This window comes from Engraulis encrasicolus, chromosome 16 (genome assembly GCF_034702125.1).
Source record: "Engraulis encrasicolus isolate BLACKSEA-1 chromosome 16, IST_EnEncr_1.0, whole genome shotgun sequence".
Lineage (NCBI taxonomy): Eukaryota > Metazoa > Chordata > Actinopteri > Clupeiformes > Engraulidae > Engraulis > Engraulis encrasicolus.
The window spans coordinates 21,309,502-21,324,501 of NC_085872.1; the positions used below are offsets into that span (position 1 = coordinate 21,309,502).

Below are 15,000 nucleotides of genomic sequence, written 5' to 3' on the forward strand. Positions count from 1 at the left end.
TTCGGTACTGATGTCTTACGTCACATGGTAATCAAACATTTCAAACAAGCGATTTCAGGGTTAGGGTTAGGTTTAGGTTTACGGTTAAGTTTAGGGTTAGGTTTAGGTTTAGGGTTAAGGTTAGGGTTAGGATTAGGGTTAGGGTTGTATGACTTAAGACATCAGTACCGAAAGGGCGTCAAATTAGTGAGTCCCCTTCCCGTAGCCCAGGAGAGGGGAGCCTTACTCATTCGAGGGGCAACATCAAATTCCTTCAATAGCCATAAAAGTCATCCGAGGGCTAATACTATGAACACAAACCAGGATTTCCCCCTGCACCTTAGGCCTATATTGAAGGAAGTCGCCTTTAAAACAGACCCCACCTTCTCTAGGTCCCCTGAATATAATTTCATTGTATTGCAAATGTAATTTCTAAGATTCCTTTACAAAATGCGTCATAGTTCATGTGAAGCTGCATAACACTGAAACCACTGTATATTGGGGGCCGGATGCCGTAAACGGCCCTTGAGACTGTAAAAGTATATAACTTTTCCCTCCACTTTATTCCTAACCAACGACGGCCAGGAGTGGGCATTTGAAACAGAAGCAGTCTTTACATAAGACACAGGAAAGGCAAATGGCATGATACAGATGAGGAGATGCAAATGAATGAATGTTATATATGACAATTTAATTATCAACTGCAAGCTAACATTACATTTAACTCAAGGCTACTGTATGTTACATATGGTACAGTGAAATCAAATACAGTTTACCCAAGATAGATAGACAGAGAGAGAGAAAGAGAGAGGGAGAGAGGGAGAGAAAGACAGAGGTTGGAGACCCATTCAGAGGTTTGATGAGACTCCCAGAGGAATCTCTGAAGTGAGATTATATACTGCAACCCCCCACCCCGAAAAGGGTCCTTTTGTCTTGCTATGGCCAGTGGCACTTCGGGAGGTGCCACATCTTCAGTGCGGGTGCCCTTCTAAGTCAACTTTTACCAGATAACAGCAACAGTAACCGCAACAATATCAGTTCTGGGTCATCCAACAATTTCCATGTTTACAAGACATAGGTTCCCCACTCCTACCGTAGCCCCTCTCTACCCATCACTGCTGAGCACCCTTCTATCTTACTGGCTGAATCCATGTTTTTCTCCACCACCTCTGCGCCGAGAGTGTCTCCTCTGGTGTTGCCTTATCCCGCCCCTCTTTGTCCACCACTTCAGAGCCCCTAAGTCATCCGTCTAGGAGAAGGCTCGCTAAAAAGCCTCTCGTCGTTTCCTCTCCACATTAGCTCAGCAGAGCGCCAATTAGCCATCAGCTCATCCATTTAGGAAGGCTCTTCATGGTGTCACGCTTCTCATGATTCATTCTGCTCTCTCTCTCTCTCTCTCTCTCTCTCTCTCTCTCTCTCTCTCTCTCTCTCTCTCTCTCCCTTTTTCTGCATTTTTAAATAATTAATCTTAAACTTGGGCCCTCTTAATTATGAGTCGCTACTGACCCTTAAACTCCATCAGATAGCAAATGCCCAGGGATTGTTCTGCTAATGTATGCTGATGGTAATCATAAACAGCTAATTATTATGTTCATTATGATTCATATGTCTTGTAGATGTCTCGATAAATAAAAAGGATATTAATAAGGCCCACCAAAGACAACAGGGATAAACAAAGTGTCAATCTCGTCAGCCCACATGACAAATGTCAGATGAGCTATGCCTTGACACAAAACACTTTTGATGGTCTGTCACTCAGTGGGACTATTTATGGAAATGCATTTGAGGGGCAGGAAAAAAGTCTGCATGACAGTTATTAGTGTCAGAATGTATTTAGATTTCACTTTATCCAGCAAAATCCTACAGATGGTTCCTAAGTATTAGCCTGTTTATGAGGGGTGACTGGTTGGACAGGATAAAAGAGGAAAAACGAAATACTAAAAATCCCAACTCGAGTAGACACCAATGGGCTGACAACTCTCCTCTGTCAGGTCTGTTACATGAGTGTCACAGCCGTTGCCATTGATCCACCAATCTTCCTCAAACCTGACAAAGTGCACTTGCTCCTCATTCAAAACAAGTCACCCCAAATGAATGGAGCACATCTCGCCAGAGAGCGAAAAAAATCCACTTCACTGTCTAAATCCTTTGCTTTATATTTTACAGATGACAGCCGGGCCTGAAGCTGACTGACAACCATCACGTTCTTGGTTCCACTCCATTGGACCTGCAGTCAACACTGGCAGCGTTTTCAAGGCCAGCGTGCTTGGTATACTGACTGCAGAGAAGTGGATAGATTTCCTTGGGCTCTCATATGAGAACTTTTATAAAATGGTGCCTGTACTGTACGCTGATCACTAGGGCTGTAACGATACACTCAACTCACGATTCGGTTCGTATCACGGTCTTTGACCTACGGTTCGATACACAGCACAATTTTTTTAATGTGTTATTTTTAGTTTTATCTTCACAAAAAAACTATAATGATTTATAGGTAGAGCAGGTTGCAAGTTTCTACTGAGTATTAAAAACAGTTTAATAATAATAATAAGGAGGATTTGAACCTTGAAAGCACAATTACATCATATCATGTGGTTGTTTTCTGCACTGAAGGGTAACAGAATTTTGAATCACGATACTGCCTTCTTATATCACGATACAGTATCGTGACTCTGTGTATCACGATTTCTTGGTTCGATACAATATCGTTACAGCCCTACTGATCACTGAGGAGCAGCAGCAACAGCCCTGGGCGTCTGCTGAAGTTTAAGGAAATATTTTTTTACAAGAGCCAGGCCCTGTGAAGAGAGCCGATGAGAACGGGATGGAATTACTGGTAGAGATGAAACGATATGGCACCTTCTCCTGGGCAAGAAAGTCCAGTCCTCCAGTGCATCTAATTGCATGCCAGAAGGGACAGTCTTATTTGCAAACTCGCAAGAAACGTTTTAAAGCAAAACAAAAAAATACACATGAAAAAAAAGAAAAAGAAATAATATCACATTTTCGAATAATTTGTTTGGCCAAACACTCCAGCTTTTGCCGCAATATTCACCTTCCTCACCACGCACAATTGATTTGAGGGGAATGATTAACCTGAGCCATGATTCGTTAATGATTCACTTCCTCCATGTTCATCATCCATTAAGGTCTCCCATGGCTCAGTGGCCTGAGGTAAGAGGGTTAATGAGGGACGGACACTGTTTCCACAAGACGACTCTCAGTCAATAGAATTGACGTGTGTACATGGATAATATAGGATCAGAAACGAGAGCCATTTATTTCGGAGCTGCAGTCTGGGTCAAGTAAGCACCCTTATCACTGTACACTGTAGCACACGGTAGGCTGACCTGACACGCATGGGGGATTAGCCTGGTGTTCAGACGCTTTTCATGTTATACGTTAAACATACACAAAAAAAAACAAACACTGTAAATAAAACACAGCAAATATGGCCTCCACTGTATTTCATTGATTTTTCAGGCAGGAGGGTTAAGACAAGCTAAGAGATATGTGAAAACTGGCACGACAGGGGTTAAAATGTGGGACTTCACCTGACAGCTGAGTTGATCAACAGCAGAGGCCAAGGGGTGATATACACCTCTGGACGTCCATTTCACATCGCCTCACGTGGGGGGTGCAGAACTTGTGTGTGTCCATGATGATGTCAAGGGCATGCCTTACTCTGGCAGGACTACAGAGCCACCATGTGTGCGTGTTCAATAACAGCACTGCAAATGAGGCAAAAAATGTCACAAGTGAGATGTATCCTAATCAGTCCCCTTGCCCAGCGCATACAGGGAGGGGCACCGCACTGTGGTTAAGGACCTAATGTTGCAGAAAGTACCAGTGAGGTGTAATGGGATATTGATTAAGCATATCCTATGTAAACGAAAAACAATCTCCTAATTAATAATGTGTGGTAGCTAATTTCATGGTTCCTACCTTGTCTGGTTTATGTTTATGGCGTACACACAGGGAACAAGTCACTCCCCTTTGTTAGGGCAATGAAGATGGATGTTATGGAGCAACATGCTGGTTATGTGGTCTATCTATTTAGAGGTAGAAAAACAACAGCAGCAACAACAACAACAACAGCAACAACAACAACAAAAACAAAAACAACAACAACAACAACACCAACAAACAAAAAACAGGTCCGTGTATATCAAGCAAAAACAACAGGATGGTAAAATAGCCACACAGCAATAGGGACCATAAGTGTAGTAACAACTGAGCCTGATGCAAGAGGACACGTGTCCTACAAACTGAGCCTGGACCCCATGGGGTTCAGAAACACAAATATCATCTGCTGGCATAGATGTGCACTCAGCAAGGTCAGTGATGACTGGGCCACCCCCTGCTCTGGGCCATAAGGAAAGCGTGACAGCAGAGGCCCATAAAATATCACCAAAGAGCCAGAACAAAAAAAGCAAAAAAAAGGCTTTTGTGATTCATCTTTCAAAGGCTCTCTCACTTTCATTAGCTTTCCTGAAACGATTCAATTGGATTTGGTTAATTTGTTTCTTCTTTCACTTCCTGGGTTTGGTTTTTAATGGCAATTCCCTTATATAAGACCCATTTGCCTTGCATTGTTCTGTTTTGCTTGAAAATGCAACTCTCTCTTGAGTTATCCATTTAAGGCTCTATTACTGGACCTGTACTCTAGCTATGCGAATATATGAAAGGCAATAACTTTTTAAACGATGGCATTGACCATGCTACTATTGGATGAAAAGGAAGCAGCAAGACTTCTTAAAGCGATGGTGAAGCACCAAGTAAATGATGATTTCTGAACCATAGCAGGGTATACTATATATGTTTTTTGTGTGCGTGGGTGCATCATGAATGTGGTGGTGCTACATGCAGTATCTCTATATCAGTGGAAAGCCTGACAGCGTGTAAAATCTCCTGATCATTATGTCAGGTTATGAACTATACATCATTAGCTGGTGTTGAAGGCTATTATTATAGCTGAAGAGAGGTGCTGTTGCTGTATCTGAGAGCTGTTTCATAACACCTAGGCATAGGCCCTATATCAAATTGCACAGTGTGTGGAGGGGGTGGGGGTGGGGGGATGTTGGTGTATTCTTTTAAAAAGCTTTCTTGATACTTTTTTATACACATACTGTATATAATTTCACAAAGCAGGGTCTCACTTTGTGCAGCAACAATCGTTTCCATTTCCATGGCAGGTAATTACATTTTCGATAATATTTTCCATATACCCTATTTTGCAAAATCAATTACAGCTCTACTTCACTGACTACGCTTGCTTATCACAAGGCAGACAAACTGTGATTTATTTTGCCACACATTAATGTAATGTAATGTAATGTTTCATGTTACCTGTTAAATGTGAATGCAAAGACTGCTCACTCGGCACAATATCAGTGCAGTGAAAATTGGTGGAGTGTTCACTCGCTCACACCACTGAAGCGACCCAGGCAGCCCCCGCCTCACTTGGTCCCACCAGCCATGCACTCCGGCTGCAGGCTGAGGCTCTGCACTGGCCGGCCCCTGCCCTGTAATCCACAGTGACAGGGTCCCCTCACACGTTGCTAACCAACCAATGCAGCGGTTAATAGGGCAAACTTTGCGAGCAATCACTTTTAATAGCAAAAACATGGGGTTGCTGCTGGTTCCTGTTTAAGAGTGCTAAGGGATCCAGGGGCTGAGGTGGAAAATTATTCTGTGTGCTCCAGAGACGGTGGAAGGGGATGCTACACAAAACATGTTTGCTTCACGTGAGGGGTTCGTCACACCTCATTGTCCTTGAAAATGAAAGGGAATGAAATGATAAGCCTACGGCAAGCGATGCAGTTCAGTGAAAGAAAAAAAAAAAGGGAGGGGGGGCTTACATCTCCTGAGTGGAATATTTATGTAAGCCTGGCTAAGTGGCAACAGAAGATATCTGTATTCAAAATGTCCAGCTAGACTTCCAAAGGCCATGATAAACAAGGTTGGGCACAGACAACATTATGAGATGCAAATTTGGTGTCTGACGTTTGTTCTCATTTAAGCAGAGGCTGAAGCACTTGAGAAAATAAATCAGCGAAATATAAAGAGAGACTGGGGGAAAATAAGGAAAGAGGAAGAGATACAGGTATCAACAAAGAGCTATGGCATATTGAGCAGAACACAGTGGTCATGCTTGAACTTCCCCACACTCCTCATGGAGCTAACAGTCTGCACAGGCTATGCTTGCAGTGCAAATTGAGCCATAACCAAATTTCAGAATTCACACAGAAATGTGTGAAATCTTAGCAAAACGGTGTCTAGAATAATATTTGTTAAATAACGGAACAGAGGAATTCCTTGGAGACAGTGTTTGGCTTTAGGGAGATCAATTAGGCTACTGCATCGCCTGAGTTCACATACATGCATATTTCATGAGCCTGGGAAAAGTGTACTGTGCAGACCAATGCATGGGTTACATATAGGGCACTCCCACCATTTCATATATTACAGAAATATTAATCTTTAATAATGAGAGCACAGAATTCTGCAAGCAACATAGGAAGACACAGCAGATAGATGGCTTGTTTCAATTCATTAAAGCCATAGAGGGAGAGTGCAGGCAGATAGAGGCGAGGGGGAGGGAGAGAGAGAGAAAGAGAGCGGGAGAGGGAGAGGGAGAGGGAGAGGGACCCTGTGAGTGAGGGGGAGGAGGAAGGATAGGAAGAGGAGGGGAGAGCCGGTTCCGTGCTCATTAAAACCCTACTCTAAGCCCTGCCCCTTCTGAATATGAAAACATCAGACAGCTAAGGACCAAATGGAAATGAGACTAGCAAAAGACATAGGGACAAACAGAGCGAAAGAGCAAAAAGCAGAGAGCATTGATAAAGACAGAAAAGCGAGAGAAAAAGAGTACATGGTAGGCTGAATGGTGAGTGGCTCACGACACTCAGTGAACAGAAGGTTCTCCCGCATGCTCTGCCTGCCCTGCGCACTAGGCTACTGCACAGCACCACGCTCTCCACTCCTCTCGTCTCCTCTCCTCTCCTCTCGTCTCCTCGCGTCTCCCCTCCTCTCCTCCGTGCACTACGCCCCAGCCTCACCACTGTCTGCCTCTGCTCTCAGCAACAGCAGCCAGAGAACAGATCAGCATCAGTCCGTCGGCAGCACAGGCAGCACCAGCCAGCGGGGCTTTTTGCCACGCATTTCAACCTCATTCAGTATTTAGGGATACCACAGAAAAGACTGGAAATCAGTGATAAGCAGAAAAGAGAGCAGAGGTGGAAAAAAGAGACAGACCGCGCGCGAGAGAGGGGAGACAGAGAGGGAGAAAAAAAAAATTCTGTGGAGCCAAGGAGATCAAAGTGCCTGGCTGAATTGATGCTCTCTGAATTCATTTTTCTTTTTGCCTAAACAGCCGGCCACTGAGAATGCAATGACCCGCCTCACTGGATTAAACATCGCAGGTCAGTGATCACTTCACGCGACGGACGCTAATTTGTGTCGACGCATCGTCAGAGTCTTTAGTTAAAAAGGGGGGAGGGATAAGAAATTAAAGAGTTCTGAGACCGGGGCTTTTTTCCCCCCGCTGCACGCTGCTCCTCCGTGCTTTTCACCCCACTCCTCTCCTTCTCTGCTCTCCATCTCTTGTATGCTCCTTCTCCCTCTCACTCTCCCTCTCTCTCTCTCTCTCTCCCTCTGATCATCGCAACAGTCACTGCAGAGGAAAGGAGAGAGGACGACAGCGCTCATGCATACAGCTCGGGGAACTTCCACTTCCTACCACTTTGCTGAAAGCTACTTGGATTCCTTCTCATTCTGGCTCTTTCACTCGAGGAGAACTAAGACATTGTAAGTCTGCCAGGATCTGCTGTCCACTGAAAAAAGGGAGGGGGAGCAGAATTTGTTCCACACTGGGGTCTTTTTTAGATTCACACATAATTAGAGTCGGCACAAAGGAAGGCACTGAATAGAGGTTGTCAGCCTCTGGATTCGGGGTGAGTAGGAAACCTTTTATACAAGATTGTTTCCTGAAGAATACTTTTTTTTTCAAAGCCCGACCCGTACCCCCCGTACCCCCCTCCCCCCTGCCTCCTCATCCCTCACGTCTAACATGAGCAAAGTGACTCGTCCTCTGCCTTTCTTAATGCGTGCCGTTGTGGGGGATTGCTTCTTGAATCAGTAAAGCACCATCAGTCACACCGAAAATCGGTCAAAAATAGGGGGCAAAAAGGAGAGAGCATTTTTGCCGGTGGAGCTCGCTAATCATGACGCACAGAATGATACCAGTCTGAGACATTTTCAATGGACTTTGTCTGTGTTATATCACAGGATATTCATGCTGATGGATTTCCTTCTAATTGGTCTGTACCTAAAGTGGCCACTGAGGAAGCCCCCGGGCTTGCTGCTCTGCTCGCTGGGCATTTTTCTGAAAATGGTTCCCTTGGTGGAGGGGTCTTGTCCACGTCTCTGTCGCTGCGACAACAAACTCCTCTACTGCGAGGGGCTTAACCTGACGGAAATCCCCCGCAACCTGAGCGGTGCCGTTGGCTTGTCCCTGCGGGAAAACAACATATCTGAGCTGCGGGAGGTGAACTTTGTTGGCCTGTCGCAGCTCACCTGGCTCTACCTAGACCACAACAACATTCAGTTGGTCGAGGAGAACGCCTTCGAAAGGCTACGTCGCATAAAAGAGCTGGACTTGAGCACCAACAACATCGAGAGCTTGGCTAACGGCACATTCAAACCCCTGCCCAACCTGCGTATCCTGGATTTATCCTACAACAGACTACAGGAGCTAGAGCCGGACCTTTTTCATGGCCTTAGAAAGCTAACCAACTTGCATCTGCGCTACAATGCCCTCAAGTTTGTTCCTGTGAGGATCTTCCAGGACTGCAGGAGCATGCAGTTCTTGGATCTGGGTTACAACCAGCTGCAGAGTCTGGCACGTAACTCATTTGCTGGGCTGTTCAAACTGACTGAGCTGCATCTGGAGCACAACGAGCTGGTGAAAATCAACCTGGCCCACTTTCCCCGCCTCATCTCACTGCGCACACTGTACATGCGCAACAACAAGGCCTCCATTGTGGTGAACACTCTGGACTGGACCTGGCACTTCTTGGAGAAGATCGATTTCGCTGCCAATGAGATTGAATACATTGAGCCTCACGTGTTCGAGAGCGTTCCCAACCTCAAAACGCTCATGCTGGACACAAACAAGCTCACCTACTTGGACCAGCGGATTTTAGACTCTCTGAACTCGTTGGACAGCATCTCGCTCGCCGGAAACGAATGGGAGTGCAGCCGCAATGTCTGCGCCCTGGCCTCCTGGCTCAGCAACTTCAAGGGCCAACGGGACAGTGCCCTGCTATGCTCCAGCCCCGACATAGCACAGGGCGAGGACATCCTTGACGCTGTCTATGCCTTCCAACTCTGTGAGGATGGCTCTGACAGCACCACCCAGACCTACACCGCCACCCGTGACAGGGCTGGGCCTGGCTACATCTACGAGGGCCCGACGCGCAGCACGTACAACCTGCTGGACACGGAAGGGGGCGGGGTGGTCACCGGTACCTTCACCGTGACGCCACCAGGGGAGGACCTGGACAGCACCATGCAGATACAGAAAGTCGTGACCGGCACAATGGCCCTGATCTTCTCCTTCCTCATCATCGTCCTCATGCTCTACGTGTCCTGGAAGTGCTTTCCTGCCGGCGTGCGTCAGCTACGTCAGTGCTTCACCAGCCAGCGTCGCAAGCAGAAGCAGAAGCAGACCATGCAGCAAATGGCCACCATGTCCACGCCAGAGTACTACGTCGACTACAAGCCCAACCACATCGAGGGGGCCCTGGTCATCATCAACGAGTATGGAACATGCACCTGCCAGCAACAGCCGTCACGGGAGTGCGAGGTGTGATTCCAGCACGGCCACCAAGGAGCACTAAGAGGCTTTTTGTTTTTCTTACCCCCCCACTTCATGGCACGGGAGAGTTTCACTGGGGTGATTGATGTAGCGTGGGCAAATCTGACTCTGTGTTGTTGCTGTACCACGCGGCTCTTGGCGGGGACAAAGGGAGTAATGGACGGATGGATGGATTGACTAAAGGGGAAATATGGGGGTGTGGGTAGAGGCGGAGGTGGAAAGTGGCAGCTCCTTGAGACTGACAGACGGTGGATTTTTACTGCTGACTCGTGATCAGTCTCAGCCTTTCTTTAAAGGACGTGACTATGGAACCTGTTGACTTGACGCAACAAAGCTTTGAGGAATTATGCCGTGTTCCGGTCGGAGAGGATATTTCAGCTTTAATGTGTCTTTCTAATTCAGGATATAAAAATTCTGTCTAAAAAAAAAATGACTGGGGGACATCCAAAAAACACTGTTTTTATTGTGTCAATGAGAAGAAGAGGGGGAAAAGAAAAAAATATTAAAGTGATGAGATTTAAACGTAAAAAAAAAATAACAAAAATACTGAAACTGTATAAAATATCTTATAATGCAGAAGTGCAAAAGTGGAGAAGATGCAAGAAGCTAACGTATTTCTTTTTTGTAAACTTAAAAAAAATATATGATGTTGAAATAAATGAATTGCTATTCACCATAAAGCTGTCTACAGAGGCATTTGGGGAGTATTGGTGCTGCGGGTGTCAGCCTCTTATGTCTGCAGTAGCCTGTTAGTCAGTGAACATGGGTCTGAAAGATGGCGTCACATCACTGCAAATAACAGGCCTAGATCTGAATTTGAGATTTCACTTCCTTTATACCTTAAAAATACACTTTTTTTGTGAGAAATACCTATTGTGCTGGCTTGCCCCCTTTGCTGTTGTGGTTAGCATTTTTATTTTCCTCTCATTTCTAAACAATTAAGGGGAACCAAACTGTGATATAGCCTAACACAATGCACTCAGATGGAATACTCCTCATCTGATTATTAAGATCCTGGGTGCCATTCTAATAAAAGAAACTAAGTATATGGTACCTCAGGCTACGTCTTGACTGTTTTTAAGAGTAAAATATTTAGAAGGAGCATTTTGGGCAGAGAGAGAGAGAGATAGAGAGAGATAGAGAGAGAGAGAGAGAGAGAGAGAGAGAAAGAGAGAGACAGAGAGACAGACAGACAGACAGACAGAAAGACAGAAAGACAGACAGACAGACATACAGACAAAGAGAGACAGACAGAGACAGAGAGTAGAAAATGGAAAGATAGAGGAGAAGGCAGATATAGGAGAGAGAGACAGATCGACAGGAGAGAAAGACAGATCGACAGCAGAGAAAGACAGATCGACAGCAGAGAAAGACAGGGAAGATTAAGAAAATAGATGGACAGAAGAGTGTAGGAGAGAAAGAGATAGACAGAGAACAGTCAAGAGGGAAGGAAGTGTTTAGCCTTAAACACTGACATCAAACTGAATTTGAGAGGACGAGGATTAAGAATTTATACGCCTTTTGAAAGCTACTGCTGGGCAAGTGGGGAGGAAAATCCAGATGCTAAATCACATTTCAATGTAATTATGGAATATATTCTTTAAAAATACAAGCATATTTTTCTGTATTATTTCCTGTTCTGGTTGTTCATTGTGTGGCTGGCTGTGTGCACAGATGGTGTTTTCTAGTCACATTAACATGTTAACACGAGTGTGTACATGTGTGTGGGGGTGGTATATGGGTGCAGATGTGCTGAACAGGAAGGAAAGGACATGGGGAAAAAAAGTCCAAGGGAGAGCAGAGATGAAGAAAACCGAGGTGAGGAGAGAGAAGAAATGATACATAGAAGAGAGGAGGGGAAGGCAAGGAAAAGAAAGAGGAGAGTAGATGAGAGGAGAGAGGAGAGAGAGTGCAAAGGAGAGGAGGAAAGAGGGAAAGAGATGAGAGGAGATGATGGGATAGAAGGAGGAAAAGGAAGGAGGGAAAGGGGGAGGAAATGGGCTCGCAGTTGCAGGCAGCAGGGGAAACAGCAGCAGCAATAGCAGTAGCAGCAGCAGCCGCAGCAGCGGTGGTGGTGGTGGTAAGGCAGCGATGGAAGGTACAGGGTGCTCTCTAGTGTCCTAACACCAGCATCAGAGAGGCAGGGAGCTGGCACAGCTAGAGCAGCCGCAGCCGCAGCCGCAGCACCAACAGCAGCAGCAGCAGCAGCAGCAGCAGCAGCAGCAGCAGCAGCAGTGGCCTGAGAGCCCACAGTCTCAATAGCAAGCCGATGACTGAAATGTCTGGCTTTTCAGCAGGGGCTGCAACAGTTACCGATGCTCTCACTGCAGTGCTATAGGATGCCTGCTGTGTATTGTGCAGGGATTTGCAAGAAGAGATAGTGGGGCTGACCCCAGACCATTTCTAGCTGCGTACAGTACAGGGGTTTGTGGTTTTGGATGTGTGTTTTTACCACCCTGATTAACCATTTGTATGTATGTGTATATGTGTGTGTGTGTGTGTGTGTGTGTGTGTGTGAGAGAGAGAGAGCGTGTGTGCGAGTGTGTGTTGGAAAGTGAGAACAGGTTTGTCAGATAAAGTATATGAAATATTTTGGAGAAACTGTTTACTTTTGTACAGAGAAGAGAATTAAGCACCCTTGGGATCCACTGTTTGCATGTACAGTATTCGTCAGCGTTGACAAAAGACTGTTTTGAGGGCATCTCAAGCTATTTAACTGGAACAGAAACTTCAAACCATCCAAAGCAAAAATGAATAAACGCTCATCCTTGCAGACTTCTACAGAAGACTCCCTCCACTATGTTTGCCTCCCTGATACGACATCGGCATATAAACCAAAGGTGACAGATTGCTGTCACATGATCACTGCCGGCCACTTAAAGCAAAAGCACTTAAAAGTATTGGCAGTAAGTGCGGGTTATCGCCCTCCTGCAGCATCTCAGTGTGTACATAAGACCGTTTAAGTACCATTCCCTCATTTCAGGCTACAGGGAGTAAGCAATCTTATGCATGGCCTGGCTTTCCAATGAGGCTGGTCGAGTTATGAAACAAAAGAGCCAGTATGAATAATATGCATACGTGGCATCAGTGAATACAACGGCTACAAATAGCAGTGAGAGATGCAAGCAGCAATCTCATTTGCCTATTTCTCCAAAAACAATCCCCCTTTGTAACAATGATTGAATTTTCTTTCAAGATAGCCCCTCCAAGCATGGAGCTAGGCTAGTCTATATATAGGCGTGCTGGTTTGTGTGCATAAATATTACATGATACTCAACACTGAGGCAACGTTGGCTGCTTCAGTGATTTTGAAGAGGGTCGATGGGGGAGGCGGTGGAGGGTGCAGGGTGCTGGGTTAGGGTGGAGGAGGAGGACGGGTTGTTCAAGGAGGAGTAGGAGCCATTGTCCTAGTGTGATACTTTTTAATTCTCTCTCTTACTTCATTCTCTCTCTCTCTCTCTCTCTCTCTCTCTCTCTCTGTCTCTCTCTCGATCCCTGTCTCTCTCTCTCTCTGTCTGTCTCTCTCTGTCTCTCTCTCTCTCTCTCTCTCTCTCTCTCTCTCTCTCTCTCTCTCTCGATCCCCCTCTCTTTCTTGTTCTCTCTCTCATCTCTTTTTCTCTACGAGTCTCTCTTTCTTCCTTCTCTCTTTCTATCTCTCTCTCTTTTTCTATCTGTCTCTCCGCATCATTTTCTCTCGCCAAAGTTCCCCCCTCCTGCTTCTACTGTATGTGTGTCCTCATGCACTCCACCCGTGTTACTCAGTTATTCAGGAACGGGGAGGAGGCTACTGTCCCGGCAGTGTTTATTATTTCCACAATTATCTCAGATTATTAATGCCATGATTGATGAAGCAGAAGCAAAAAAAAATCAATACAGGGAGCCATTAAATCAGCCGAATCAATTAGACATTCATTTGCCTCTTTTACATTTTTAAGATGTGTACCGACTTGAGGAGAGAAAAATGCCTGGTTTATTTATAGGTATCTTTTATTGATGTGCGTGGCTAATTAGAGGCAAGTGGAGCAGGTTGGCCTTGTTCCCTGTGTGGGGCCTGAAGCTGGGGTGCAAACTGCAAACCCCTTTTTCTTTCTTTTTTTCGCTGGCTGCATTCTTTTGATGTGTTTCGTGTACGTGCGAGCATGTGTGCCTGTGAATATGTGTGTGTATGTGCTTGTGTGTGTGTGCGTGTGTGTGTGTGTGTGTGTGTGTGTGTGTGTGTGTGTGTGTGTGTGTGTGTGTGTGTGTGTGTGTGTGTGTGTGTGTGTGTGTGTGTGTGTGTGCGTGCGTGCGTGCATGTGTGTGTGTGTGTTTGTGTGTGTGTGTCTGTGTGTGGGCAATCATTGTTAATGTGTCTTACACAGAATGGCCCACAAACATGGGATGTAATGACCTCATGACTGCACAGAATAACTTCATTGCTGAGTGTAGGATAGGGTGAGAGAGGCAAAACCAGACTGGTGGGATCAGAGACAACGATTCCAGGAAGTGAAAACTATATGTTTTGACAGAGTGTTATATGAGTTCCGAAGTAGAACCCTTCAGGTTGTTATGGTTACCAATATGGCACTATGCCTGCTGCTGGTCCCATTTCACATGCACAAGCACACACACACCAGTTCATTTGCACGCAAGTGCGTACGTACACTCGCACGCAGAAGCACACACACAAGCATGATACCCCAGCATGCTCACATACAGCTACTGCTCCGTATGTGACACAGACCCACACACAAAGAGACCCACACACAACCAAGCAAGCACGCACGTAGTATGTATACAGACATACTCAAGCATGCGCAAATGCACTCCCATGCGCACACTCGTGCTCACAGTCACACAGAAACACATGCATACATCATTTGTTCAAAAAAGACCGTCCTTTTACTATATCTGCTAAATCTTTTCAGTGCTCTGGTGTTGTGGGCAGCTGAACAGTACAACAACAAAACGCAGACCACTTACTGACCCAGCTTTCTAATTTCTACCCCTACCCCTCTGTCTTCCCCTTACCCCTCGTCCCTTCAAATGGAGCAGTAAGGTGTAGGATTTGAAACGTAACCCTTACGAATTGAGACACTCCTTCAAAAATGACTGAATGACACTCATAGCGTTCACGAGTTCCATGCATTAGGTTGACGTTA

The 15,000-nt window shown here is 45.6% G+C and overlaps 2 protein-coding genes across 2 annotated transcripts in view; one reads left to right on the forward strand and one right to left on the reverse strand.

Annotated features, from left to right (window-relative positions):
* Positions 1-15,000, reverse strand: part of ctnna2 (catenin (cadherin-associated protein), alpha 2) — a 501,378-nt gene that overhangs the window by 126,982 nt on the left and 359,396 nt on the right. The gene's annotated exons all lie outside the window — the stretch shown is intronic.
* lrrtm1 (leucine rich repeat transmembrane neuronal 1) lies at positions 8,155-10,736 on the forward strand. The gene has a single exon (XM_063220284.1). It carries the CDS (start codon positions 8,276-8,278, stop codon positions 9,851-9,853), a length of 1,578 nt encoding a protein of 525 aa, XP_063076354.1. The 5' UTR covers positions 8,155-8,275; the 3' UTR covers positions 9,854-10,736.